At 37.2% G+C, this 21,795-nt stretch overlaps 2 protein-coding genes across 4 annotated transcripts; one reads left to right on the forward strand and one right to left on the reverse strand.

The window, feature by feature from the left end:
• The first annotated feature begins 4,004 nt into the window (after positions 1-4,004).
• RRM1_1 (Ribonucleoside-diphosphate reductase large subunit) lies at positions 4,005-11,275 on the forward strand. Of its 2 annotated transcripts, XM_051216130.1 has the most exons (10): positions 4,047-4,160; positions 4,195-4,283; positions 5,075-5,413; positions 6,353-6,469; positions 6,506-6,758; positions 6,860-7,211; positions 7,632-7,935; positions 8,029-8,342; positions 9,476-9,896; positions 10,043-11,275. In XM_051216130.1, exons 2-10 carry the CDS (start codon positions 4,248-4,250, stop codon positions 10,298-10,300), a joined length of 2,394 nt encoding a protein of 797 aa, XP_051066684.1. In that variant the 5' UTR covers positions 4,047-4,160; positions 4,195-4,247; the 3' UTR covers positions 10,301-11,275. The 2 variants fall into 2 exon arrangements, with proteins under 2 accessions (XP_051066683.1, XP_051066684.1); XM_051216129.1 differs by having other exon boundaries at positions 4,005-4,160; positions 8,029-9,896.
• A 2,038-nt stretch (positions 11,276-13,313) lies between these two features.
• On the reverse strand, positions 13,314-21,062 carry PSMC5_1 (26S protease regulatory subunit 8). Of its 2 annotated transcripts, XM_051216131.1 has the most exons (6): positions 20,913-21,062; positions 20,610-20,835; positions 20,098-20,575; positions 19,837-20,062; positions 19,509-19,805; positions 13,314-15,215 (listed from the first exon to the last, which is right to left on the reverse strand). In XM_051216131.1, exons 1-6 carry the CDS (start codon positions 20,922-20,924, stop codon positions 15,162-15,164), a joined length of 1,293 nt encoding a protein of 430 aa, XP_051066685.1. In that variant the 5' UTR covers positions 20,925-21,062; the 3' UTR covers positions 13,314-15,161. The 2 variants fall into 2 exon arrangements, with proteins under 2 accessions (XP_051066685.1, XP_051066686.1); XM_051216132.1 differs by having other exon boundaries at positions 14,960-15,215; positions 19,837-20,575.
• Positions 21,063-21,795: the final 733 nt, after the last annotated feature.

Here is a 21,795-nt window from a genome sequence, read left to right on the forward strand (position 1 = left end):
TTCTAATAAACCGCTTTCCTTGTACCAACCTTTACTTCCCTTCCTTCATGTAAGCTTACTCCAACTTGTTAAACATCGTAACTGATTGTTTTTTATTAATACATTCTCTTATATGGAGCCTCTGACTTCATTTCACTCTACCAAAAGATAATATGAGTTTAATCTAATTTATTACACCTCTGTTCTACTACACAGTGTTGAGCAACGTTTGGCGTTCATATCCAAGTGCTTTGCTGCTCTTCTGTTTCTGTTTCTTTTTTTCTTCAGAATCTTGCTCAGAGAGCACAGCTATGGAACTTCTGACGTCTAGAACAAACTTAACATACGAGTTTCCTCAAGGTCATGTTTTACAGCAAGCGGTCTACGAGTCTACTTTATAACAACTACAAACTTAATACGTTGGGAAGCATGCTACGCACCAACAAATGTTGTGATTTATAGATCATGCCTGTGAAAATCGCGTGTACCCGCTCATACAGAGATATATTATTATTGAGATATGGTGATACACGGACTCACAGAATGATACGGTAAATTAATTTATATGGCTGAAGTACAAAATGCAAGTACTGGACAGATACATACATAACATCATACACATAGTCGACGTCACATCTGAATGACAAGGTGACCCAAAATTGATATAATTCTCCTGTTCAAAATTTATGACAGACCGAATATGTCTTTTCTTCGGTATCTGGCACCGGTTTGGTCGTGCGGAGATGTTACAAACATAAATCTTCCATTTAACTACGTATATTGCATAGGCTAACACCGTTTGTGTGACGGTGGCAATAAGAAGATAAACACGGGTCACCTTCCAATGAATTTATTTCTGGCATTCGTTTATCCAGACAGACGTTTGAAATAAGAGGCGGACATAGCGGTAAATAAATCCCCAAAATAAATGGTTCTGTAAGTCTTCGACGCTGATGCTAACCTCATTGGTTTTACTAAGCACACCTAGCTGAAGGCGCTCGGTCATTCATCCGAACTAGATCACAAGTGGGTACGCCTTACTACGCATCCTTTGCAATTGTTAGCCAGCTTAGACTAAACACTGGCAACCATTCGTAGATATCAGGGTCTGAAAAAGTAGCCGTTGAAAGCTAAAGTATATAAGATCTGAATAACCAAGCTAGATAGGCTGGAAATATGCGAACAACATGGAGTGAACGTTGGACTATGAAAACCTAGTCTGTGCTTGATAAACGATTATCACTGAGTTTACTTTTGCAAAATTTGTTGGCTCATTGTTAAACATAATAGTTTCAGGATATCGTCATAAAGCATTGTCATGACTTGACAATCACGTAATATGATTGATAAAATTAATGAAACTATTAACAAAATCGATCAGCAAATTGACTTATAATTATCACTAGTGTTGTTTTTCTTTTATCTTCATTCACTACAGATGATTACAGTAGGTTTCTCTATCAGTTGCTCATTCAGTAAATATCTCAAAACCTTGTCAGTCTAATTGATGGTTTAGCGACACAATCATGCATGCAAATAATCAGTATAAGCAGTCGAGCAAATCTCCTGCAAACTGAAAACATCAATGTCGAATTTACCCCAACACTGACTAAGGTTCAAGCCATTATCATAGACATGAATTGGGAGTGTACTCCCCCTGGTTACAACTTATGTTCTCTTTGATAATCACATAAGCATCACTCACTATTAATCATCTTGTAAAAACTTATTTACCTAAATACATCTTGCAGCACCACATCACTTCGTAATATGACACATAGGCTTGACTGATTTCAATAACTTATAACCACCATATCTCAATTAAACCGTATTCCGCCTTATGATAAATTGCATACTTGCAACTAACTTGTATGCCCAATCAGCCGGCAAGTATAAATACAAATAAATAGTCTATCGCAGATCAGAACATTGAGTCTAGAGCATGTCTCTTACGAATACACTTATGTTTAACGATTTGTTCCCAGCTATCTGTCCAAAATTCATATAATCATCACTCACGTATTTAAATTTTGTTTTGATGAACATTCATGTGTATTAGTAGTATTACTAAATTCTATCACGGCCAAGTAAAAATGAGGTTGAGAAAATCTCTCCGTAACTAAATAAACCGTATCAAACTAACTGGAACACTAGTTGGAATTCTTCTCCACGGTATACTTCTGTTCCTTCAGTTAGCCTACTAATACAAATGCAATTGGAATTCAACTCATATGGACAACTTACCGGCATAATCGTTATTTGATTTCATAATTTAAACCAAAACTAATACCAATATTAACATTTCTATAATATTCATCACTTTACTATTTCTAAACACAAAATACTTGCTACCTATACGTTAAGTTATTAACCAACGGCTATTAACACGCATCGTTTTATTATTATTATTATTATTATTATTATTATTATTATTATTATTATTATTATTATTATTATTGTAACCCCATTTTTGATAGCTCAAATAATCTTCACCCAAATTTTCATTTCAAGCATGTTAAGCATGAAGGCAGATATTTTAAAATTATTACATGTATTTCCCGACCAGATGCTGCTGCTTTCTTTTTGATTTATCTTTCAGCTTATCAATACCCGGAGGATTCTTATTATCCTTGGTAACCTCCAGCGCGCGACGATCCCATCCAATTTGGTATCGAACCAACATCACGTTGATTCTGGTGGGAGAGTAGTGTAGTGGCATTGGACCATAACCACACAATCTTCAAAGCTGAACACAAGACTACTCAGAAAATAGATATTCAATATTTAGCACGGAGAAATACCTAACAATGGAGAAGGCGCGGAGAAGGAATTGAATGAACTGGGTTTGATCGGATGGCATGGCTCGTCCATGCAGGCGTAGTCCATCTCAATGTTACTTTATATCTTCTATTCATATTAAATATATTGTTCTTTCTCTAGCCTAACCTTGTTCTACATCATGTATTGGTAATTGATACGATACAGTGAGTTGGTGTAGTCGATGGTGTGACTTCCACGTAAGATCTTATAGATTAGGCAGTTATATCATGACAAATCTGCAAATTTAGGATTAGGTCTATTATTAGAGCAGTACTAATATCATAGTAGACCATAATTCTACAAACGTATTACTCATTGCATTGTTTATATCAAGATACTATTTTTCACACTATCTTGTATATTTGGGTTACGATAAGTTTTAAGTAGTTTTTCAAAGAATAGAAGTGGCGTAGGTGGGAGCGATAATACCAGGTGGTATTATTCATAAATTGTAGCTTACATTATCCACTATGTCTTTTTTAACTATGTTTGTACTAGCCGTTCACTTAGCTACACATTCAACGAATGAAGAGTTACGTAGAGAACTTTTTACCAATCTACATTCCTGTTCGCTTAATGACACTGGGTATTGATTAAAAATGTGAAACATAGAGTAAATTAGAGGCAAAACCTGTTTTTGTTTCCGAAGACCATCAAACTGTCAGGACAAGGAAAACCTACTGGGTGAATGCACTCAAATTATATTCTGTCAACCTTTACATTACAGTTTGAAACTAGTCACCGATGAGGACATAATTGTTATTAGCAGCTTCTGAACTCACAATGGGGGGTCGATTGCCAGTGATGTTCAACTCGCATTCAGTATGAGACAGTTGTTCCCTTGAGGCAATGAATACGGATTGTGCAATGTCGTAAATCGATTGAAGTCAGACATTAACACCTCTGGATACCAGCACATTGGTCTGCAGGTTAGGCGTTTTTCCGCGAAACTGAACGTCCTGGATTCTATTTATGTGCAAAAAGTCATGAATATGCACTAGTGAGGAGTCCCGTATTAGGACGAAACGACCATCCCGTGCTTTAGGATTTTCAATGATGATTTAGGCAAGATCATTTCGTTAGTTAAGCCTTCAAAATAAACGACTATTTAAAAAGGCATATTATTATTTTGAAAGATATACAGACATAGGGTTTGTCGAAATGTTCTTGATATTCATTGTCTCATACTGTCATTGTTGTGTCTTGTTTATACCAGGCAATCGGTTGAACTGATCACTTGACCCGTCTATTTGATTTCAATTTCCTTTGGGCCGTGATAGTCGCCGTTGTACTAATGTCTGGTAGTCACAAATTGCTAAGGGAATTCAGTGGAATCGACAAAATTTATGTCGTTAAGCGAGGTAGTGTTTTTAAAGGTTTGTTCTATTTCTATAGATGGAAGGAACGAAGTAATTCATTGCGAAAAAATTACAAAACGTGTACGTGCTATGTGCTATGGTTTGAACGAGTCATACATTGACGTGGTAAGTGTATCACTGTTATATGACACAATATGCCACATGTAACTGAATAGTCCTAATCTTCCTCAAGATGTGTTAAATAATATCTGTGTAGAGGTTATGAAGAGTGTTGCATGTTATTATGCCCACAGGACAATTAGTTAAGCTTCGTGATCATCAAATTATTCAGCGTTTCGTAGGTTTATTCCTCTGCCAATACTTAGCGGATAAAACTGGTCATCTCATCTTAAGGAGAAAGTAGAGGTTTTGGAATGGAATTTGAGCCATATGTGAGGAATACTAATTTGGGTACTTTAAATAGTTGTAAAGCCTGTGATAATCCTCGTGGTTTTTAAACCAAAGAAGACTAAGTGTCGTTTTCCAGGTGCTAAGAGAGATTCCGCTTATTTTCTGTTCCGGAGTCGAATGCGTAAAATAAGCGTCCGTTTGTGAACGGTTTTATTATTCCTCAGCATTTGACTCATATGGTTTTAGTACTTTTGTCAGGAAGTCACAAAACTTCAAACAGAAATGCGGGTAGCCTCGTATTTGTTTGATTGGATTTGTTGATTATTTTTTATTTTGGCACGTCACTTGCATTCTTGTCTACTGGATCACGGCTCAATGGTCAAGATCTACAAATCACTAATTGGGCATACGAAAAAGCCATTTAATAACATAAGTAGTTCATCTAATAATATGTTGGTGCGATCATTACGGTTTCGCTTTGCTTCATTGTTATGTGTAACTACTCGTGGTAGCTTTGCTGTAAGTAGTAATGTGTCCTTAATCCCGTTTATCTTTCATGCCAACAGGAAGCGGTAACTAAACGTGTAGTGTCTGGCTTATATCCGGGAGTGACTACTGTGGAATTAGATAATCTGGCAGCCGAGACATGCGCAAGCATGATAACAAAACATCATGAATATGCTATTTTGGCTGCTCGTCTTGCCGTTTCAAATCTACACAAGGAAACGAAATCTAGGTTTTCAGATGTTATTGAAGATTTGTTCGGTTACATTAATCTTCGAACCAAGAAGCATTCTCCCTTAGTAACAAGAAGTCTTCGCGATTTTGTTAGAGAAAATGCCGAGCGGCTGGATAATGCCATTGACTACCAGCGAGATTACACGTACAATTATTTTGGGTTTAAGGTAAGTTATTGATTGTAATTCTTCCCAAATGTGCCAGATCATTGAACATTTGGCTGTTAACGTACGTATGTTCACAACTTCAAGTGACTTTCATGTTTCGCATCTTGATTATACTGGTAATGCTGGAAAATAATTCACGTGTTCTAAAAGAAATGTCTAGAAGAATGAGGTAATTATATACTGTGTTCAGTCTCAACATATCTTAAGTGTGTCAACTAAAACACCTAATAGTCTCTTATGAGTAAATTGATCTGACATGAGTTTATTTTAAAATGTAAATAGTGAATTAGCGTATCAGACGTTATTTTTTATCCGCCACCGTTAATTATTGACTAAGTGCATTATAATCTACATGCGTTAGATACTCCTATCAAAAGGTTGTCATATAGTATATGATGAGGACTTTTTAAAATAGATTTTTATAGATCTTCATAGACGATCATTAAGATTAACTACTACCATGGGACTCCGACGTCAGTCTGTTCTATAATTTTAAATCATTGTTAATTATACAAACATTTAAGGTTATAAACTAGTTGAGATCATACCACATTTGGTTTTAAATCTGGACAGCTTTTTATCGGATGTAATGCATCTAAAACGAAACAGCTTTTATTTTAAAGTACTTAATAGGCGTATATATAAATTAAAATTTTGGAGACAAGCATGTTTGTGAGGATCCCTTCGATTAGTACACTTAGAATTGCAATCCGCCTAATCTAGCAACTCATCTGAGAAATCTGTCCTAAAGTATTTCCACCCATTGAGGTTGTACATTCATGAAACACGTAGATATTCTCATCATACTGAGCAATAAAGTCTTCCGAATCCTAACATGATATTTGTTTAGACTTTACAAATGCTTGTATACTAATAGTTTATCAGTCCATCGACTGATGTCAGCTACTTTATTTCTAAGAAATAATTATCTTTTTTCAGACTCTAGAGCGGTCTTACCTTTTAAAAATAAACGGTAAGGTTCATGAGCGACCACAGCATATGTTAATGCGGGTATCGATTGGGATACATACGTCTGACATCGACAGTGCCATCGAGGTAAGTAAATGTGCAATAATATGTCCAACTTTCTAGACGTATAACCTGATGTCTGAAAAATGGTTTACACATGCTTCACCGACACTTTTTAACGCTGGAACTCCCAAACCACAGCTTTCAAGTTGTTTTCTTATCACTATGAAAGACGATAGTATAGAAGGCATTTACGACACGTTGAAAGAATGTGCAATTATATCTAAAAATGCCGGGGGTATTGGAATAAATGTTCATAACATCCGCAGTCTTGGGACCTACATAGCTGGAACAAATGGAGAATCAAATGGTCTTGGTGAGTTCCTTTTATTTACAGTTCAAAGTTCTAAATCTCTTTATTTTGTACGAATGCTGTTTTAAAATCTACTTATTTGTATCTCCTATTGTTCTGTTTAGTCCCGATGTTGCGTGTATTCAATAGCACTGCACGATATGTTGACCAAGGAGGTAACAAGCGTCCAGGAGCCTTTGCCATGTACTTAGAACCTTGGCACCCTGATGTATTTCAGTTCATAGAAATGCGGAAAAATACTGGCGCCGAAGAGATTCGTGCACGGGACTTGTTCTTTGCCCTCTGGATACCTGACTTGTTTATGCGCCGCGTTGAATCTAACGATAAGTGGACACTTATGGATCCTCATGAGTGTCCAGGCTTGCCCGAACTATGGGGCGAAAATTTCGACAATTTGTATGAAAAATATGAGCGTGAAGGGCGTGGCAGACAAACAATTAAAGCCCAGGAGCTATGGTAAGCAAATAAATTAGTATTCTAGTCATAATATATGCAGGGTATTGTTTTTTATGATAAAGTGTACGCAATGGTTTTGCACATATTTATCAAACTGAACAAAATCTGAATGGATGTAAGTTTTAGAAACTAAATATATGGTCATGTATTCGGTTTAGGTAACAATGGCTCCGTTCCATGTTTACCAAATGAGATTTAACATATTGGCCCTAACGCGTAGTTGTAGGATGAATTTTGCGAACTCCAGTATCTTTAAGGTATTCAGCAACATTGATTTATCAGTGCTCACATAAATTTAATGTGCGTATCTTTATTAGTATGATTTTCATGCACTAATCATCATTTCTTTTCAACTGCATTTATAAATGCTTACTATTCTTGTTCACATAATATATAAGTATATAAAATTGATATTAACAGGTACGCTATTATTGAATGCCAGATTGAAACAGGCAATCCATTTATGTTGTACAAGGATTCTTGCAATCGCAAATCAAATCACCAACATCTAGGCACAATTCGTTGTAGCAACCTATGCACCGAAATAGTTGAGTATTCTTCACCAGACGAAACAGCTGTCTGTAATTTGGCCTCTATTTCATTGGCAAAATTTGTTGATCGAGATAATCTTACGTTCGATTTCGATAAGCTACAAGAAGTTACAAAAGTCGTAACCAGAAATTTAAACAAGGTCATTGATGTTAGCTTTTATCCAGTTGAAGAGGTAAGATTGATCGTAAAAGCTTTTAAATGTTTAACTACTAAAAATATCATAGACTTTCGCATCTTGCTGATAAATTCTAACTTTTGTTTGTAGGCTCGCAGATCAAATATGCGTCATCGGCCGATCGGTATTGGGGTTCAAGGTTTGGCAGATACATTTTGTCTTTTGAGGTATCCCTTTGATAGTCCAGAAGCGGCAGACCTTAACAAACGTATATTTGAAACAATGTACTTTGCATCTCTGGATGCGTCATGCCAGCTAGCGGTTGACCAAGGGACATATGAGTCATATCAAGGTTCTCCTGTCAGTAAGGGTATACTTCAGCCTGATATGTGGGGTGTAGATACGGAGGAGCTTTCCAAAGTGTCTGGTTTAGATTGGAGTGGATTACGTGCTCGAATAAAAATGTAGGTACTACAAATTCTTACATTACTTTCCAAATATCATTGCTCTTATGAATGAAGAGGTGGATAATATCGGTAGATTTTTATCACCATTTGTCTTTGGATTACACCAGGTTCGGTAAGCTTTTTTTCCACCGTACAAATACCTAATATCAGTTATTGAGTCAGGTACCAAGACAAACCACTAATTTGTTCTTAGTAAGTATTACTGTATCAGTGGTTATGCTACTCAACTTTTAATCGCTAGATCTTGGGGTTCATACTCTATTTCATCTGCTTTAATTCCGATAGCTAGATGGAACCACTAAACTATCGCACCTGAAGTTTTGTTCAAAGGTGAATACATAAAGTCGTTCTTGGTAAAAGCTACATAATTATTACGATTTAGTGGATTCTGATAAATAAGAATTCTGTGCCTATTCACCAGTGATGTCACCCGGTATGCTACATTGTACTTAGATTATGTAGATTCCCTGGATACTTTAGACGACCGACTTCGCTTTTATAGTGGTTACAACTCCCGGTTCACCAAATAAATACGATTAGTAAGACTATTCAGTCTGATTTAAAATGGTCAGTTTGACCGATGTGAAGTTTGTTTTGAACTTGTTAGACACTTGACCGATAAGTGGCGTTTAACCTCCAGATTTGAACATTTGATTTCATTTCGTTTTGTGTAGAAATTTCATTGGTTTTCTAGCTCAGATTGCTAAGGGAAAAAGTGAGGACTGTTAAACGTAACAATTAACATGTTTCATATATCGCTTTTAAAAGTAAGCAAAATGCAACAAAAGCATGTGGATTGTGTGCTGGATAGTTTTCTGTTTTGAAGTGACTAGTAACAAAATGTACGAAATACCATTAAGTAAGAGACGTTAAGTGGATTTTACATTAATAATGGTGTATGAGTACTAAAAGTAGTAGTTTCGTCTTAGAAGTTCACATATTTGATTAACACCTGTTATTTCACTGTTCATATCACATCTCGTGTCATTATTCGGTACTGATAATCCACTCCTATTAGAATCAAAATATGGGTAAGCTGGCGCGCTTATGATGACTTTATTTTATTATCTTGTACATTGAAATATGATTCACACACCTTCGAATGTAGGAAATCTTTTCTTTTACCTAAGGTATGGTTTGCGCAATAGTCTCCTGTTGGCCCCCATGCCAACAGCATCAACATCTCAGATTCTTGGGAACAATGAGTCTACTGAACCCTTCACAAGCAACGTATTTTCTCGCCGCGTGTTAAGTGGTGAATTCCAGATTGTGAATCCATATCTTCTTGATGATCTTACTAAATTAGGGTTGTGGTCGGACGAACTTAAAACAGCGATTGTTTTGAATCAGGGTTCTATTCAACATATCGATGGAATTCCTAAGGAGTTAAAACCTTTGTACAAGACAGTATGGGAGATTTCGCAAAAGAAGATTATCGATATGGCTGCAGGTCGTGCCCCATTTATTGACCAGAGCCAGTCTCTTAACTTACATCTCGCCCAACCGAACTATGGAAAAATAACAAGTATGCATTTCTATGCTTGGAGAAAGGTACGTTATATAATTCCCTCATAATTTTGTTTCCGATCAATAATATGCTTGCTATTTAATTCAATAACTTGAAGTAGCGTACAGTTTTTTTATTCATTTGTTCAACACAGATTTTTTAACTATTAGACGATGTATTATCCTTCCAGGGTCTGAAAACAGGTATGTACTATCTGCGAACACGACCTGCTGCTGATCCTATCAAGTTCAGTGTAGACAAAACTATTCTGCGAGTGCTTACTGATTCTACAACAAAAACAAATGAACCTCAAAATAATGATTCAATTGATCAAACTGTTGAAGCTATAGAAGAACTTCGAATAATGGAGGAAATACAGAAACGGAATGTGGACGCTATTGCTTGTAGTCTGAACAATCCCGAAGGGTGCTTAAGCTGCCAAGGATAATATAACCTAACTTGTCAAAATTTATTTTTGTCAATGTGCTTTCTAATTGTAACTATTCAGGAAGATTTTATAAATGAAGAGTTTTATGTTATTTTATCATGAGTATTATGTAATGATAGATCTCCTAATTCTTGATATTATATTATTTAATCACTTTTGTCTAGCTTTTCTTTATACATATTGAAGTTTGGATCATTTGACTCAATGATTTTCTAAGCGTTGGACTGCTAGTGGATTCATACTTTTAGATGTGAAGCGCGTTATTGAATACTGTGATATGTGCACTAAATTTTACTCCCTTTCAAATTCTAGGGAATACAGACCAAGAAAAGCATTGATGAAAGAAGAACCACAGCAGCGTTAGTATTGCCTACTCTGTGGTCCGACCACATACAACATTACGAGGTGATATATTTTAGGAAATTTGCAATCGTGTTTTTAAGTCAAGGTAAGATTAGAACTATATGTTCACTTTATAGTGGAATGCTGATTGCGACTTATGTTAATAAGAAAGTAATCTGGTGTTTTGACTGATTAATTAGACTCATATCATTAATGTCAAGGCTTTATCACACTTCCTATAAACATACTATGCGGTGATGATATTTTATCTCACTTCAGGGGTTCTGAATAGCTGTTTTTTTCAATATAGAAGGGTACATTGTCTATGAATTACTAGTCGATGAAATACTAATTACGTAAAACCAGTTGTTAGATAAACAGAACAAAAAGCATTACCTATAAAGTCTAGGCTGAATATGAGAATACTTTATGCTCGAAAAAATAGACTCAGGGGATGTAGAGTATTCCAGCATCATTCCGCCACTAGGAGATGTATCAAAGTCGAACGCTACCTTCGGGTAAACCAAGACGAAAGTGGTAAGTTACCAATTGCTATGTCTTATTAGCCCAGAATAAGGTTGACCATGCATTCGCTTTACACTTTTAGTTTGTTCGAAGTCGGTGGTATCCGATTAGGTGTCTATGAGGTCATTGGTAACTAGACTTCACCATGTTGACAGATGTAGACTACATGGTTGGGGTCCGCGTGATTACCATAAACAGTAGTTATAGACTGGCATGGCTCAAGATCGTTTAGCAATGACTCGGGTGCGTCCATTCTTTGTCTTCCCTAAATCCTGATTTCCTCGTTGCATTTTTGTTCCACCAGTTTCGAATCTTGTTTTCGGTGCCTAACTTTTCTTATTGCCACTGATACTGTCCCAGTTTCGTCTCTTTGCTGATGGGCTATGGCAACTTGAACCGATGTACATACACACTAGGTTCTAAGTTCTAGACGACCCAGGTGTCCAATAATCACAGATCTCAGGGGCCATGTATTTGTCCATTTACTTTCTCCGTAATTATCACGGAAGCATTTTTGACAAATTAGGATGAGTGGTGAAGACCAAGTTCTTTGCAGTTGTATTTTTCACTCCCAGTTAAGATAGCTTATGAAATGTCCGTGTGTGGTAAGTAGGTGATCGGTATCCCAGTGAATTCTAGCATGAGAATGTATCACTGTTCTTTAAAATACTAAATAAGTATGTAAAGAAATCACGTTAAAGCTCCGAACTTTATGGGACATACCTAGTAAATATATATGCATTATTAACTATGTTCTAGTCATTTTACCTGACATCGACTCTTTCGCGTGGGCCACAGCAAAGTGATATGCATTTACTGGTGTGACTGTCCACTAATCACTTCGCTAACTGATCCCACGTCTTAATTCGGTCCCCCCCACCGCCTAGTTTCCATGATATGCTCCTACTTCAGCCAACATTGAGAATGTGGTAGGCAGTAGTCTGGGAAATTTAGCATATCTTATCCTCATCAATCGTTTAGAATTTACAGTTCCATAAGAATTCCCATCTCGGCCTTATGTGCTAGCCTCGGCATTATTCGATGGTCCAACGATGTCTCAACCATGATTTAAAGACCAACAACTAAGAGCCTGCGCTCTACACATCCCTTCTAATTTCATAGACCATTTTTCGTTTAGTCGAGGAACACAGAAGAATTTCGCGCAGTATGCTTCCCCTTTGCTTAGCGGATTGACATTTTATCTACTCCAAGTTGGTGAAAAACCAGACGAGATTCCTTCAGTCCACGATAGCTTATGAGATTTCCATGGTAAGTGAAGGGTGGTCAACTAGTTCACTCCCGGTAATTGATAAAGACAAATCCTATAGCAACATTTTGCACTTAGAAGGGGAAAACGCATCCCTAACATGGTTCTTTTGTTACTTAAGGTGTTTAAAAGACTTTTTTGACAATTGAGTTGAATGACACCCTAGAAGTCACAAAATAGTGCTATAGCCAGGTGTCAGTACGTATGTTGATTTCTTAATACCTGGATAAAGCTAAGGAATTGATCATTACATTCACGCCTTGGACCAAAACCTACCTAGTTTTCCCAACTCTCCTGGTCAGATGGTTATTGAAACTGGCGTTTTAGATACTACATTAGCCAAACCGACTCTTCTGTTCTCATGAGGATTTTAGTTCATATAGACAAGGATAATTGAGACCAGTTATGTAAGATTACGTTCAGTTTCCAAACTAGCTAATATTACTGTTAGACTAACTGCTAAAATCCCTATTATCCTTAAAGACCTCTGAATCCAACCTTACATGCCATGCCTGTCGACTTTAATTGATACTTAGGTAAATCCCCAATGGGACTGTCTAACAGGATTGCTTCATGAGGGAGACATGATTATTGTATTAACTTGCGGAAGCGCAAACGTAATGATAAACCTATGAATCGAAACTGTAAAAAACAATGCATAACTACGTTAATTTGTGGCCTCAACAACAGGAGAAACAACCATATGTAATGACTCGTAATTGGCCAAACATCTAAAACAAGGATGAAGACAAACGTGAACACAATGAAAGTATATAATCCCTACTGCAGATAATGGACTGTCCATTAGTGGAAACGACTACATGTTAACTTCTAGTGGCGTCTACATATTGCGGGTTGTATAGGAAACAAAAGACGTCCAAATCCCCGCAAAATAATTCGTCTGTGGTCAATCAGATTTAATGCCAAGGAATTCAGAACAAGTATTGTCGTCTCGAACCTTCGTTACTCAGAAAATACTGTCCAGAAACCAAGATTTACTCTTACTATGTTGATTGACCGACAGGTTTTATAAGTTTCCCACTGAGGACCGTTCTAAAGAAAACTCTGCCAAATCACTACTGACCGAATCAGAGCCTGCGATCAACCTTCATCAGAATTGACATCAAGTAATGAGTAGTTGCTCACTTTTGATATCCTTTTGAAAATAACGTCCTCTGACTAGTTGTGAACAAATATATTAGATGTACTTAGGATACGTATAATTCTGTTTGGTGAAAACGCTGATAAAATGCGGTATTTCAAGTTGATTTAGGCAACAAGTTTCTGGTTTGCAAAATCCTGTCTTAGATATGGTCTGAGTCAGTGCCTATGAAGTAACTAAAATGTCCGTCACTTTGTCAGAAATACAAGCATACTGCACGGTCAGTTCGTCCTCTTCTACATTATAGCTATGGAACGTTACCTTTAAGAGAAAAGTATTGGTAGGTTACTAATATATGGTAAAATATACCTTCGGAGCACTGCTGAATCTAGACACAGAATACCAAGCAAAGGTAATAAACCACTTGACGAAGTACTTCCACTTTATTAACTGTGTAGTGAACAAGAACATGAGTGGGGATAATCAAATGCATTTGACACGAAATTACAACAAAATTTGAGAACCATGTAATAAATAGTTAAGTTTCAAAATATCAATACATCGTCCCAAATTTGACTGTTCCTTTGCGAATATCAGTCCATTGTCTATGCATTTTCATACCAATTGCGTTCCGTTCCTTCCTTATCGACCTTCTGCTGAAATACATTCTATGTCTGACCATCGTTATATACTACTTATATGGATGTAAATAACCCACATCATAACTGCAGTATTTTCCACTACCACCTACTTCGATAGGCGACAATGACGGTGTGGGGGTGAGTTGCAAAGCTAGATACAACCAAACCAAAACATGGTATCAGTTCATAACGTCAGTGACTGAGCTGTGTTTGTGAACTAAGACTATCTGATTGGATTCTGCTCGATTTTTGCAATTTGTCGTAATAAGACGCTCGGTGACATGGATCACAACCAGTCAAAGCAGACTTTTTTCATTAGATCATGGATTTTAAAGTCAACTTATACTTTTATTTATTTTGCAAATTCGTTCTGTCAGTCAATCAGGACCAGGCACATATATGCAAATTCATTCTTTCGAAAAGCATACTACTCACATTTAGTGTGTTCTGCTGATATTCTTATTTTTACTTCTCTCGAATTTGTCTAGACGATAGGATTTCACAGTGCTGATATGGTATGAAATATGTGTGCTATACGTTTTTTTGAATGACTGAGCCTTACTGTTAAATTTATGCAGCAAAAGTTCAGGACTAAAAATACGAAACTAAATCACTGAACTGCACATTTGAACCCAGGTTTACTTTGGGTAGTATGATATTTTTAGGTCTCAAGCACTAAATTACCAAGTTGCACCTAGAAATTTTTGTTTATGACACACGAGTGATAGAATAAACCTACACGGATAATTGCGTAACAATAAAATAAAAACGTATGAGTGTTCATTACCTACAATTTACATAATTAGAACAAAACCCTAGTTACTAAAAATAAAGCAGTCTATGGAAGCGATTTAAATAACTGGAAAAAATGTGTTCATTTTTCTGTGAACAAGTAGACAAAGAATGAAAACAGAATATACCAGTAACGTTTTTACAAAAGAAAATGGTACTGTTTAGTCATATAAAATAAATAAATTTAAAGCCTTATTTCCACAGTTTCTTGATAGACACATTTTTCTCAGAATCTTTCTGCATCACCTACAAATGAGCATAAAGTTAAACAAAAAATTACAATAAAATGGAGATTTAGAAAAATATTTGGAGATAAAATTTTATTTGAAAAATAAATTAATACGAATTGACGTCTTACAAGGAAATAACAGTATCACTGGGAATCATGAGCGGATCCCACACCAGTTAAATTAAGTCAAACATTTACAAATTGATTGATTGTGAAGCCATAGAATTCAGTTTCGCCGTGGTTTTAGTCAAAGTTCTACGCGTTCATATAAATCAGCAAGATTTAATGCTAGAAAGTTTATGCCTAACTCACATAACTCAAGTGGTACTTCAAACAATTTAAACTGATAGTCCCGTGTGAGCATTACCAAAGACCCTGAAAACAGTCAAAGTGGTAGTCCTTATTGCTTTAGATTCGTGGTTTTCTTCACTAATTGGTCATTGCCATTAGGAAAATACATCTTCACTTATACAGTATTACCAAAGGCATTTATAGAAACCAGTCTGAACGGAACACTGAACTTTACTGACCTACAGATTTTGTGTTAACATATATTGTGTTCGAGATATTTATTGCAACGTGAAGTATGGTGTTTTTCTGTCGTATCAACGATTTTTATTATCAACCAACTTATCCTAGAGATTTCTTTCAATTTCTCAACTACCACTAGTTCATCTATTAATTCAAAATACCCTAATTGATTCAGAGCGCCCAACGATTTGAGCACCAGAGATCACAATTTTTAGGCATTTTCGACATGGATCCCTAATCCACAAACTCTTTATTAAGAATTATCGCACTCTGTTTATTTAAGATGATTGGGCACTGAAAATATTACTCTTCTGATTTCTTTATTCATGATGCAGGTAGTACATTTGAGTGTCTGTTACAAACTGAGTTTATGTAGTAGTTTACTTTGCCTAACAGTAAGGGTAAGACGTGGACCTCGAAGATTAGAAACTAATACGTAATGGTAGACATTACAAATTATGTAAAAGTCACGAAGTGACGAGTTAACAATGCTCTAATCTGATGAATTTAGGAGTTTAAGTAGGTACGTACATTTCGAGATGCCACATATATTGAATAGGATTTTAAATGGTTAGGACTTTTATGATAAACCAATTTGAGACAGAGAAAACGTAAGGTTTTTTTGGAGATATAATTACAAACCAGTGACCACAGAAATAAAATCATATTATCAGAATTCAACATAGCAAAGATGAATTCACTTTTAGTCCTTTTTCATATACAAAGCAACTTTCTTCTTTTTATTTGTTTTTTAAGCTAATATGTCAATCATGTTGGTTAAATTTACAATTACTAATTTAAACACAAATATTGGTACAAAGATGAATCAAAATATAAATGCACCATACAATAAAAGTTAGGTTGTGAAGAGGTAGGGAAAGTGGAGTGAGTATAATATAAAAGGACAAAAATTAATGATAATAGTAATAATAACAATAATAATAATTGGAGGAGCAGTTCATCTAAGAAAAATACAATCATAAAGGATTCTTCCAGTTAAAGAAGTTACTTTCACTTACATGAAGTAAATGAAAGTTAAAGCAGGATCACCACTGGCTCGTATTCTGAGCCATATATATTTCATTTGTTTATTTGAACACAAATGTCGGTACAAAGGGGCACCGAATACATATGCGCCAAATAAATCAATCAATTTGTCGGAGGGCTATGATACTGCCCGGGTTCCCAGATCGAAACAGGTGGTTTTCTTAGGGGGCCACACCCCGAGGTTTGATCCACAAGGCAGTGGAGCAACGTCAGGAGATGCAGCCTCATGGGAGCCGGTGACCAATAATTGGTTCGTACGCCATTTGTTCCCTCAGAATCCCAGAGCCCATGTGCATCATTGGTTTGGAATCAAGGTTTTCCGACTCCCCTAGGTGGACTTTCCGCGTCCACCAACCCGGTTAAAGCGCCGGACATTCACTTTTCGTCCTTTCGAAATCGTAAACAACACCCCTGCCGGGATAAAGCAATGAGTAGGACTTCTCTAGCAGTGGCCGTATGAGAGCATTTCGAGAGGGAGCTGACTCTCCACCCTCGGCCGTACCAGGACATTTGGGAGCCATACCTGGCAACGTCACGAGCCACTGTGTTGCACTTTCACTAGAACCCCAACCAGGGAGTCGTGAAGGACCAATAGAAGCCAATCTTATACAGGCTTCCTTAATACCACAACACTATGTCATACACTGACCACCTCTGCTTTTTCCAACCAGTCCCAGCGTCGGCAAATAATGCACGATGTGGGATGATATTCGTAATACATGCCAAAACAACCAAAATCGGTGTTCTCAGAAAATGAAGCTAATTGAACTATCGTCGTTGTGCCCGAACACACGATGTCTAACCTCTGCATTACTAACATGATTTCGCCACTGGATGTCAGCAATTCTTCGAGGACAACGATGATCAAACACAAAGAGGCCAGGTTTCACAAGCATGGAGCGTAATTGCTCTCACCAACGCGTTGTAAACTCGACCTTTTACAGCTAGACCAACATCACAACAACGCCAATGACCCGGAATGATATAAGTCGCTTTGGTTATCACCATAAGTAAATTAAAATCATCACTCACGCCACCAACGGCAATCACACGGGTACAAAAATTTTCCGACCACTTTTAACTGCTCACCACCAAGTGTGAGTCTAGGTACGAGCTCCTACCAGTCTTGTAAAGGTACATTGCACTCAGAAGGTTCAAAGTATGTGTCATACTCACGGACACTGATTGCCAACTGATTAAGTGCGGAATGTTAACAATCTCCTCAGGCACAGTCTTTAATAGAAAATTCTGCCCAACGAATCAAAGACAGCCCTGATGTTAAGAAACACTACGAATATTGCTCTGCAATAAGTATGATGGTGTTCTAACATTTGGCGGAGAGTAAAAATCAACACATCCTCGTCTAAAATGGAAACCAGACAGCTCCTCGCGAGTCAATCTTTCTCGGGTTTCAAACAATCTACGAGGTATGATAGAAGCCAATAGTTTGGACGCGATCGGAGATAGGCTTATTCTCCCACAGTTGTTCCAGAAACGATGTGAACCCTTTTTAAAAGTTGGAACAACTATGAACTCATTCCACGATGTTGGAACACTCTAACTGTTAAACCTTTGTACAAAGTTCAGTCGGTTCCTTAACCAGGTCCCCACCATTTCTAAAAAGAATGGAGGTAGGTTATATGGACCTGGTGATTTGTGATGTTTCAAGAGTTGAGGTCCCTTGCATACTCGCGCCTCGTTAGGTGGATTAGTCGACACTGGCTATAGAGAGTAAAACAATCTGATCGATGTCACTAGGGCAGCAGACCAGTGCAAGCGCTCCTCGTTCAAGTCAGATGTTATTGTCTGCCATCCCATCAGCTTCACAGATTGTTTCACTAACACCAGACTTCTTCCTGCCAGTGTCTCGGATGAATTAAAAGATCTTCCGGCAGTTACCGGAAGCAGTTGTTGTTTCCAACTCATCAGTAGGCTCCAACTACCAGACTTCTCGATCCTTACTCAAGCTTTGCACAATTTTAGTACGCAACAACCTTTGTTTATGGTCAAACTCGCGAATGACTGGAGTAGACCGACGTCCTTCAACGAGTTGTAAGGAGCTCGTAGAAACTTAATGTTTATAAAGTCATAAGGTGACTATGTAATATGAACTACCCAAAATTCTTCTTTGGATATTTAATAATAACGCCAATTCATGACGTTAATAATCTCCTATTTGAGTCATGTAGACTTACTGAGTGGAGCTTTTGGGTCGATAAGTAGTGATCGAAGAGTATAACTTGAGTAATAAAACTAGGATTACAAAAGTTTATTCACAATTCACCTCACAGTAGGATGATAACCCGAAGAAAGGACTGAAGTGTTACCAGTCATTTTGATTCCAGATCTGTGAAAATTATGGGTTTTATAAACATATTATTCACTGACTGGATTAAAATAGTTTATCTCTGCCTGATGTGAACAAAGCTTCGAATTTATTCATTCCTTGGTAAAGTAAAGAATTACTCTGTGTTGTTTAATAACTTCGGTGGCTAAACTAAAGTAGGAAAAACTATTACACACCATTTAGACATTTTATCCCCTTCCCCTTTCCAAACAGAGTGGATTGTGATAGGTGTAAAATTAAACGTACAATATTTTATGCCCTCTAACTTGCGTTTCTACTTTCTTCTGAATTCTCAAACATTTCTAAACTACTTCTTGTGTAAAAATAATCAAAATGGACAATTGAAAACATCAAGCACGAGCGACCTAGCTAAAAAACGAGTTACCTTAGCAACTGCTAATTCAAAATCTTCTTGCGTAACGTGAACCCGACGTTCTCGCAACGCGTACATACCGGCTTCCGTACACACTCCTTTGACTTCTGCACCACTGGCACCAGGCATTGATTCTGCTAGCTTACGCAGGTCGATATCTCTCGTTAAGTTCATCTTTCGAGAATGTATTTTCAGGATATCTAATCGAGCTTCCTCATTCGGAGCAGGAAATTCGATTTTCCGATCAATTCGGCCAGGTCTTAGAAGAGCTGAGTCAAGTATGTCAATACGATTTGTTGCCATGATAACCTATAGAGTAATAATAGTGTGTTAACCTTACTTTTATATTTTGTTTGGGTTCAAACCCGTCCAATTGATTGAGCAGCTCTAACATAGTTCTTTGAACTTCACTATCTCCCCCTGTGCCACTTTCTAATCTGGTGGATCCAATTGAATCAACTTCATCCATGAAAATTATAGATGGTGCATGTTCTCGCGCCATAACAAATAATTCACGAACCATCCTAGCTCCTTCGCCGATGAATTTTTGGACAAGTTCAGAACCACTGAAGGATATACAGTATAGATCAACTGATAATACCTGACACGAATAAATGTACATTCAGTATGGTGGGCAACGGCACGAGCTAACAGGGTTTTCCCTGTACCTGGGGGTCCATATAACAACACGCCTTTAGGTTGCGCTATTCCTAGAGCATCAAAAAGCTCTGGGTGTTTTACGGGAAGTTCAATGACTTCTTTAATTTCTTTGATCTGTTTATCGAGGCCTCCAATCATCTCGTAAGTAGAGTCCGGAACCTTTTCTACCATCATTAATGACACAAGGGGATCAACTTTGCTTGGCAAAATTTTATGCAACGTGTAACTATCACTTCGGAGAGCCACACGGCAGTTCGGGGATATCTGAGACATTTCAATGTTTTTGTCGATGTCCACAACATATTTTCCTTCCGGTTGTACTTTGACCAACACTTTCTTTTTGTCCATAGCTTTTATGACTTCTCCAACAAATGAACCTTGTTCCTGTAACAGCTGAAGCTCTTCTCGAAGCATTCGAACTAAGGAATATAAGTGGAAAATACACATCGCTACCTTTAGCATTTAACTCGTTCCGTTGAGCCTCCAGTCGCCTTAAATTGAGGACCTTTTCAGTGTAAATAAATTGATGTTCATCGATCTTGTTCATATAATAATTCTTTATCCCATCAGTGGGAGGAGGAGTAGATTCCAAGGTCCCTTTCTCCGCTTCACGCTTAACTTTCCTAGAGGGTTCTCCAGACAAATATTTTGGTGACCGACGTGGGTACGAATCAACTTCCTAAAATCAATTTTAATAATATTATGCTTGTCAAAAGAGCATTTAAACTAAATAAACTTTAACCATGCAATACTTACAAGAGCAGCCATTGCGTTTGGTAATAGGTCAGATGACCCGCTAGAATGTCAAGTTATCCAACTATCAATATTCCTGTGACTAACGGTAGTAAACGAGTCTTGGCATCAGGGGATACTCTTAGGGCTTCTACGGAGTCCAGTGGGTTTAAGTTGTTTCTGGATTTCAGTTTTATAACAGCGTACACTTTACAATATCATCTGTCCTCGTTGCCATTACACCTGCTTCATAGTTCCAGATACATATGACTAGTTTAAACACTCGATTCCACTAGCCGTTATAGACTCAAAAGTTCATGCCGAAATGCCAAAATCATAAGTCAGTGTGTTTTCTCAATTCCGCCCATTTCCATAAATTTTTCATCAACTCAGTTTGTGATCACATCAGAATATTAAAATGCAAAATGTTGGCGAAGATAGTATAAGCCTTGATTACTTATAATAGCTAGAAGTATTCAAATTGATTTGCTTCTTGAAAATTTCCTGAATAGTGCAACTTATGGCAAGTAGAACTTGATGAACACCGCCCTTAGCTCTTCTAGGGTTACTGTCTGCCCCGAATTCGGGTAAAGGAGGAGGGTTAGGCGTTAGATCAGCAACCCCATTCCCCAGAAAAAACCTTGATAAAAAAATTAACCAGAGTAAACAAATTAAACCATTTAAACCCTTCCCTGAGGAATGAAGGAAGAATTATGACGCCTCATGGTGCAAGCCGAGATTCTTTGGAAGTCACGAGATTGAGGCTCCTTCTTACAATCAGAGCAACAATTAATATAGGTATATGGGATGTCCGGACAATGCGGGAGACCGGGATGACCAATCAATTAGCTATGGGAATGAGGAGATACAACTTGTCGGTTCTCAGAATCAATGGAACCCATTGGAC

The sequence above is a fragment of the Schistosoma haematobium genome, chromosome 4, assembly GCF_000699445.3.
Source record: "Schistosoma haematobium chromosome 4, whole genome shotgun sequence".
Classification (NCBI taxonomy): Eukaryota; Metazoa; Platyhelminthes; class Trematoda; order Strigeidida; family Schistosomatidae; genus Schistosoma; species Schistosoma haematobium.

What these genes read in the sequence shown, in the direction of transcription:
- PSMC5_1 (XM_051216131.1), bottom strand. An exon ending in TGTACATTTATTCGTGTCAG is followed by an intron (nt 20,063 to 20,097) that starts GTATTATCAGTT and finishes TATATCCTTCAG; the next exon opens with TGGTTCTGAACTTGTCCAAA. An exon ending in TTGAATTAGCAGTTGCTAAG is followed by an intron (nt 15,216 to 19,508) that starts GTAACTCGTTTT and finishes GCTCATTTGTAG; the next exon opens with GTGATGCAGAAAGATTCTGA.
- RRM1_1 (XM_051216130.1), top strand. Translation starts at nt 4,248, where the DNA reads ATGTGCTATGGTTTGAACGAGTCATACATTGACGTG. An exon ending in GCTTTTATCCAGTTGAAGAG is followed by an intron (nt 7,936 to 8,028) that starts GTAAGATTGATC and finishes TTTTGTTTGTAG; the next exon opens with GCTCGCAGATCAAATATGCG. An exon ending in TTACGTGCTCGAATAAAAAT is followed by an intron (nt 8,343 to 9,475) that starts GTAGGTACTACA and finishes CTTTTACCTAAG; the next exon opens with GTATGGTTTGCGCAATAGTC.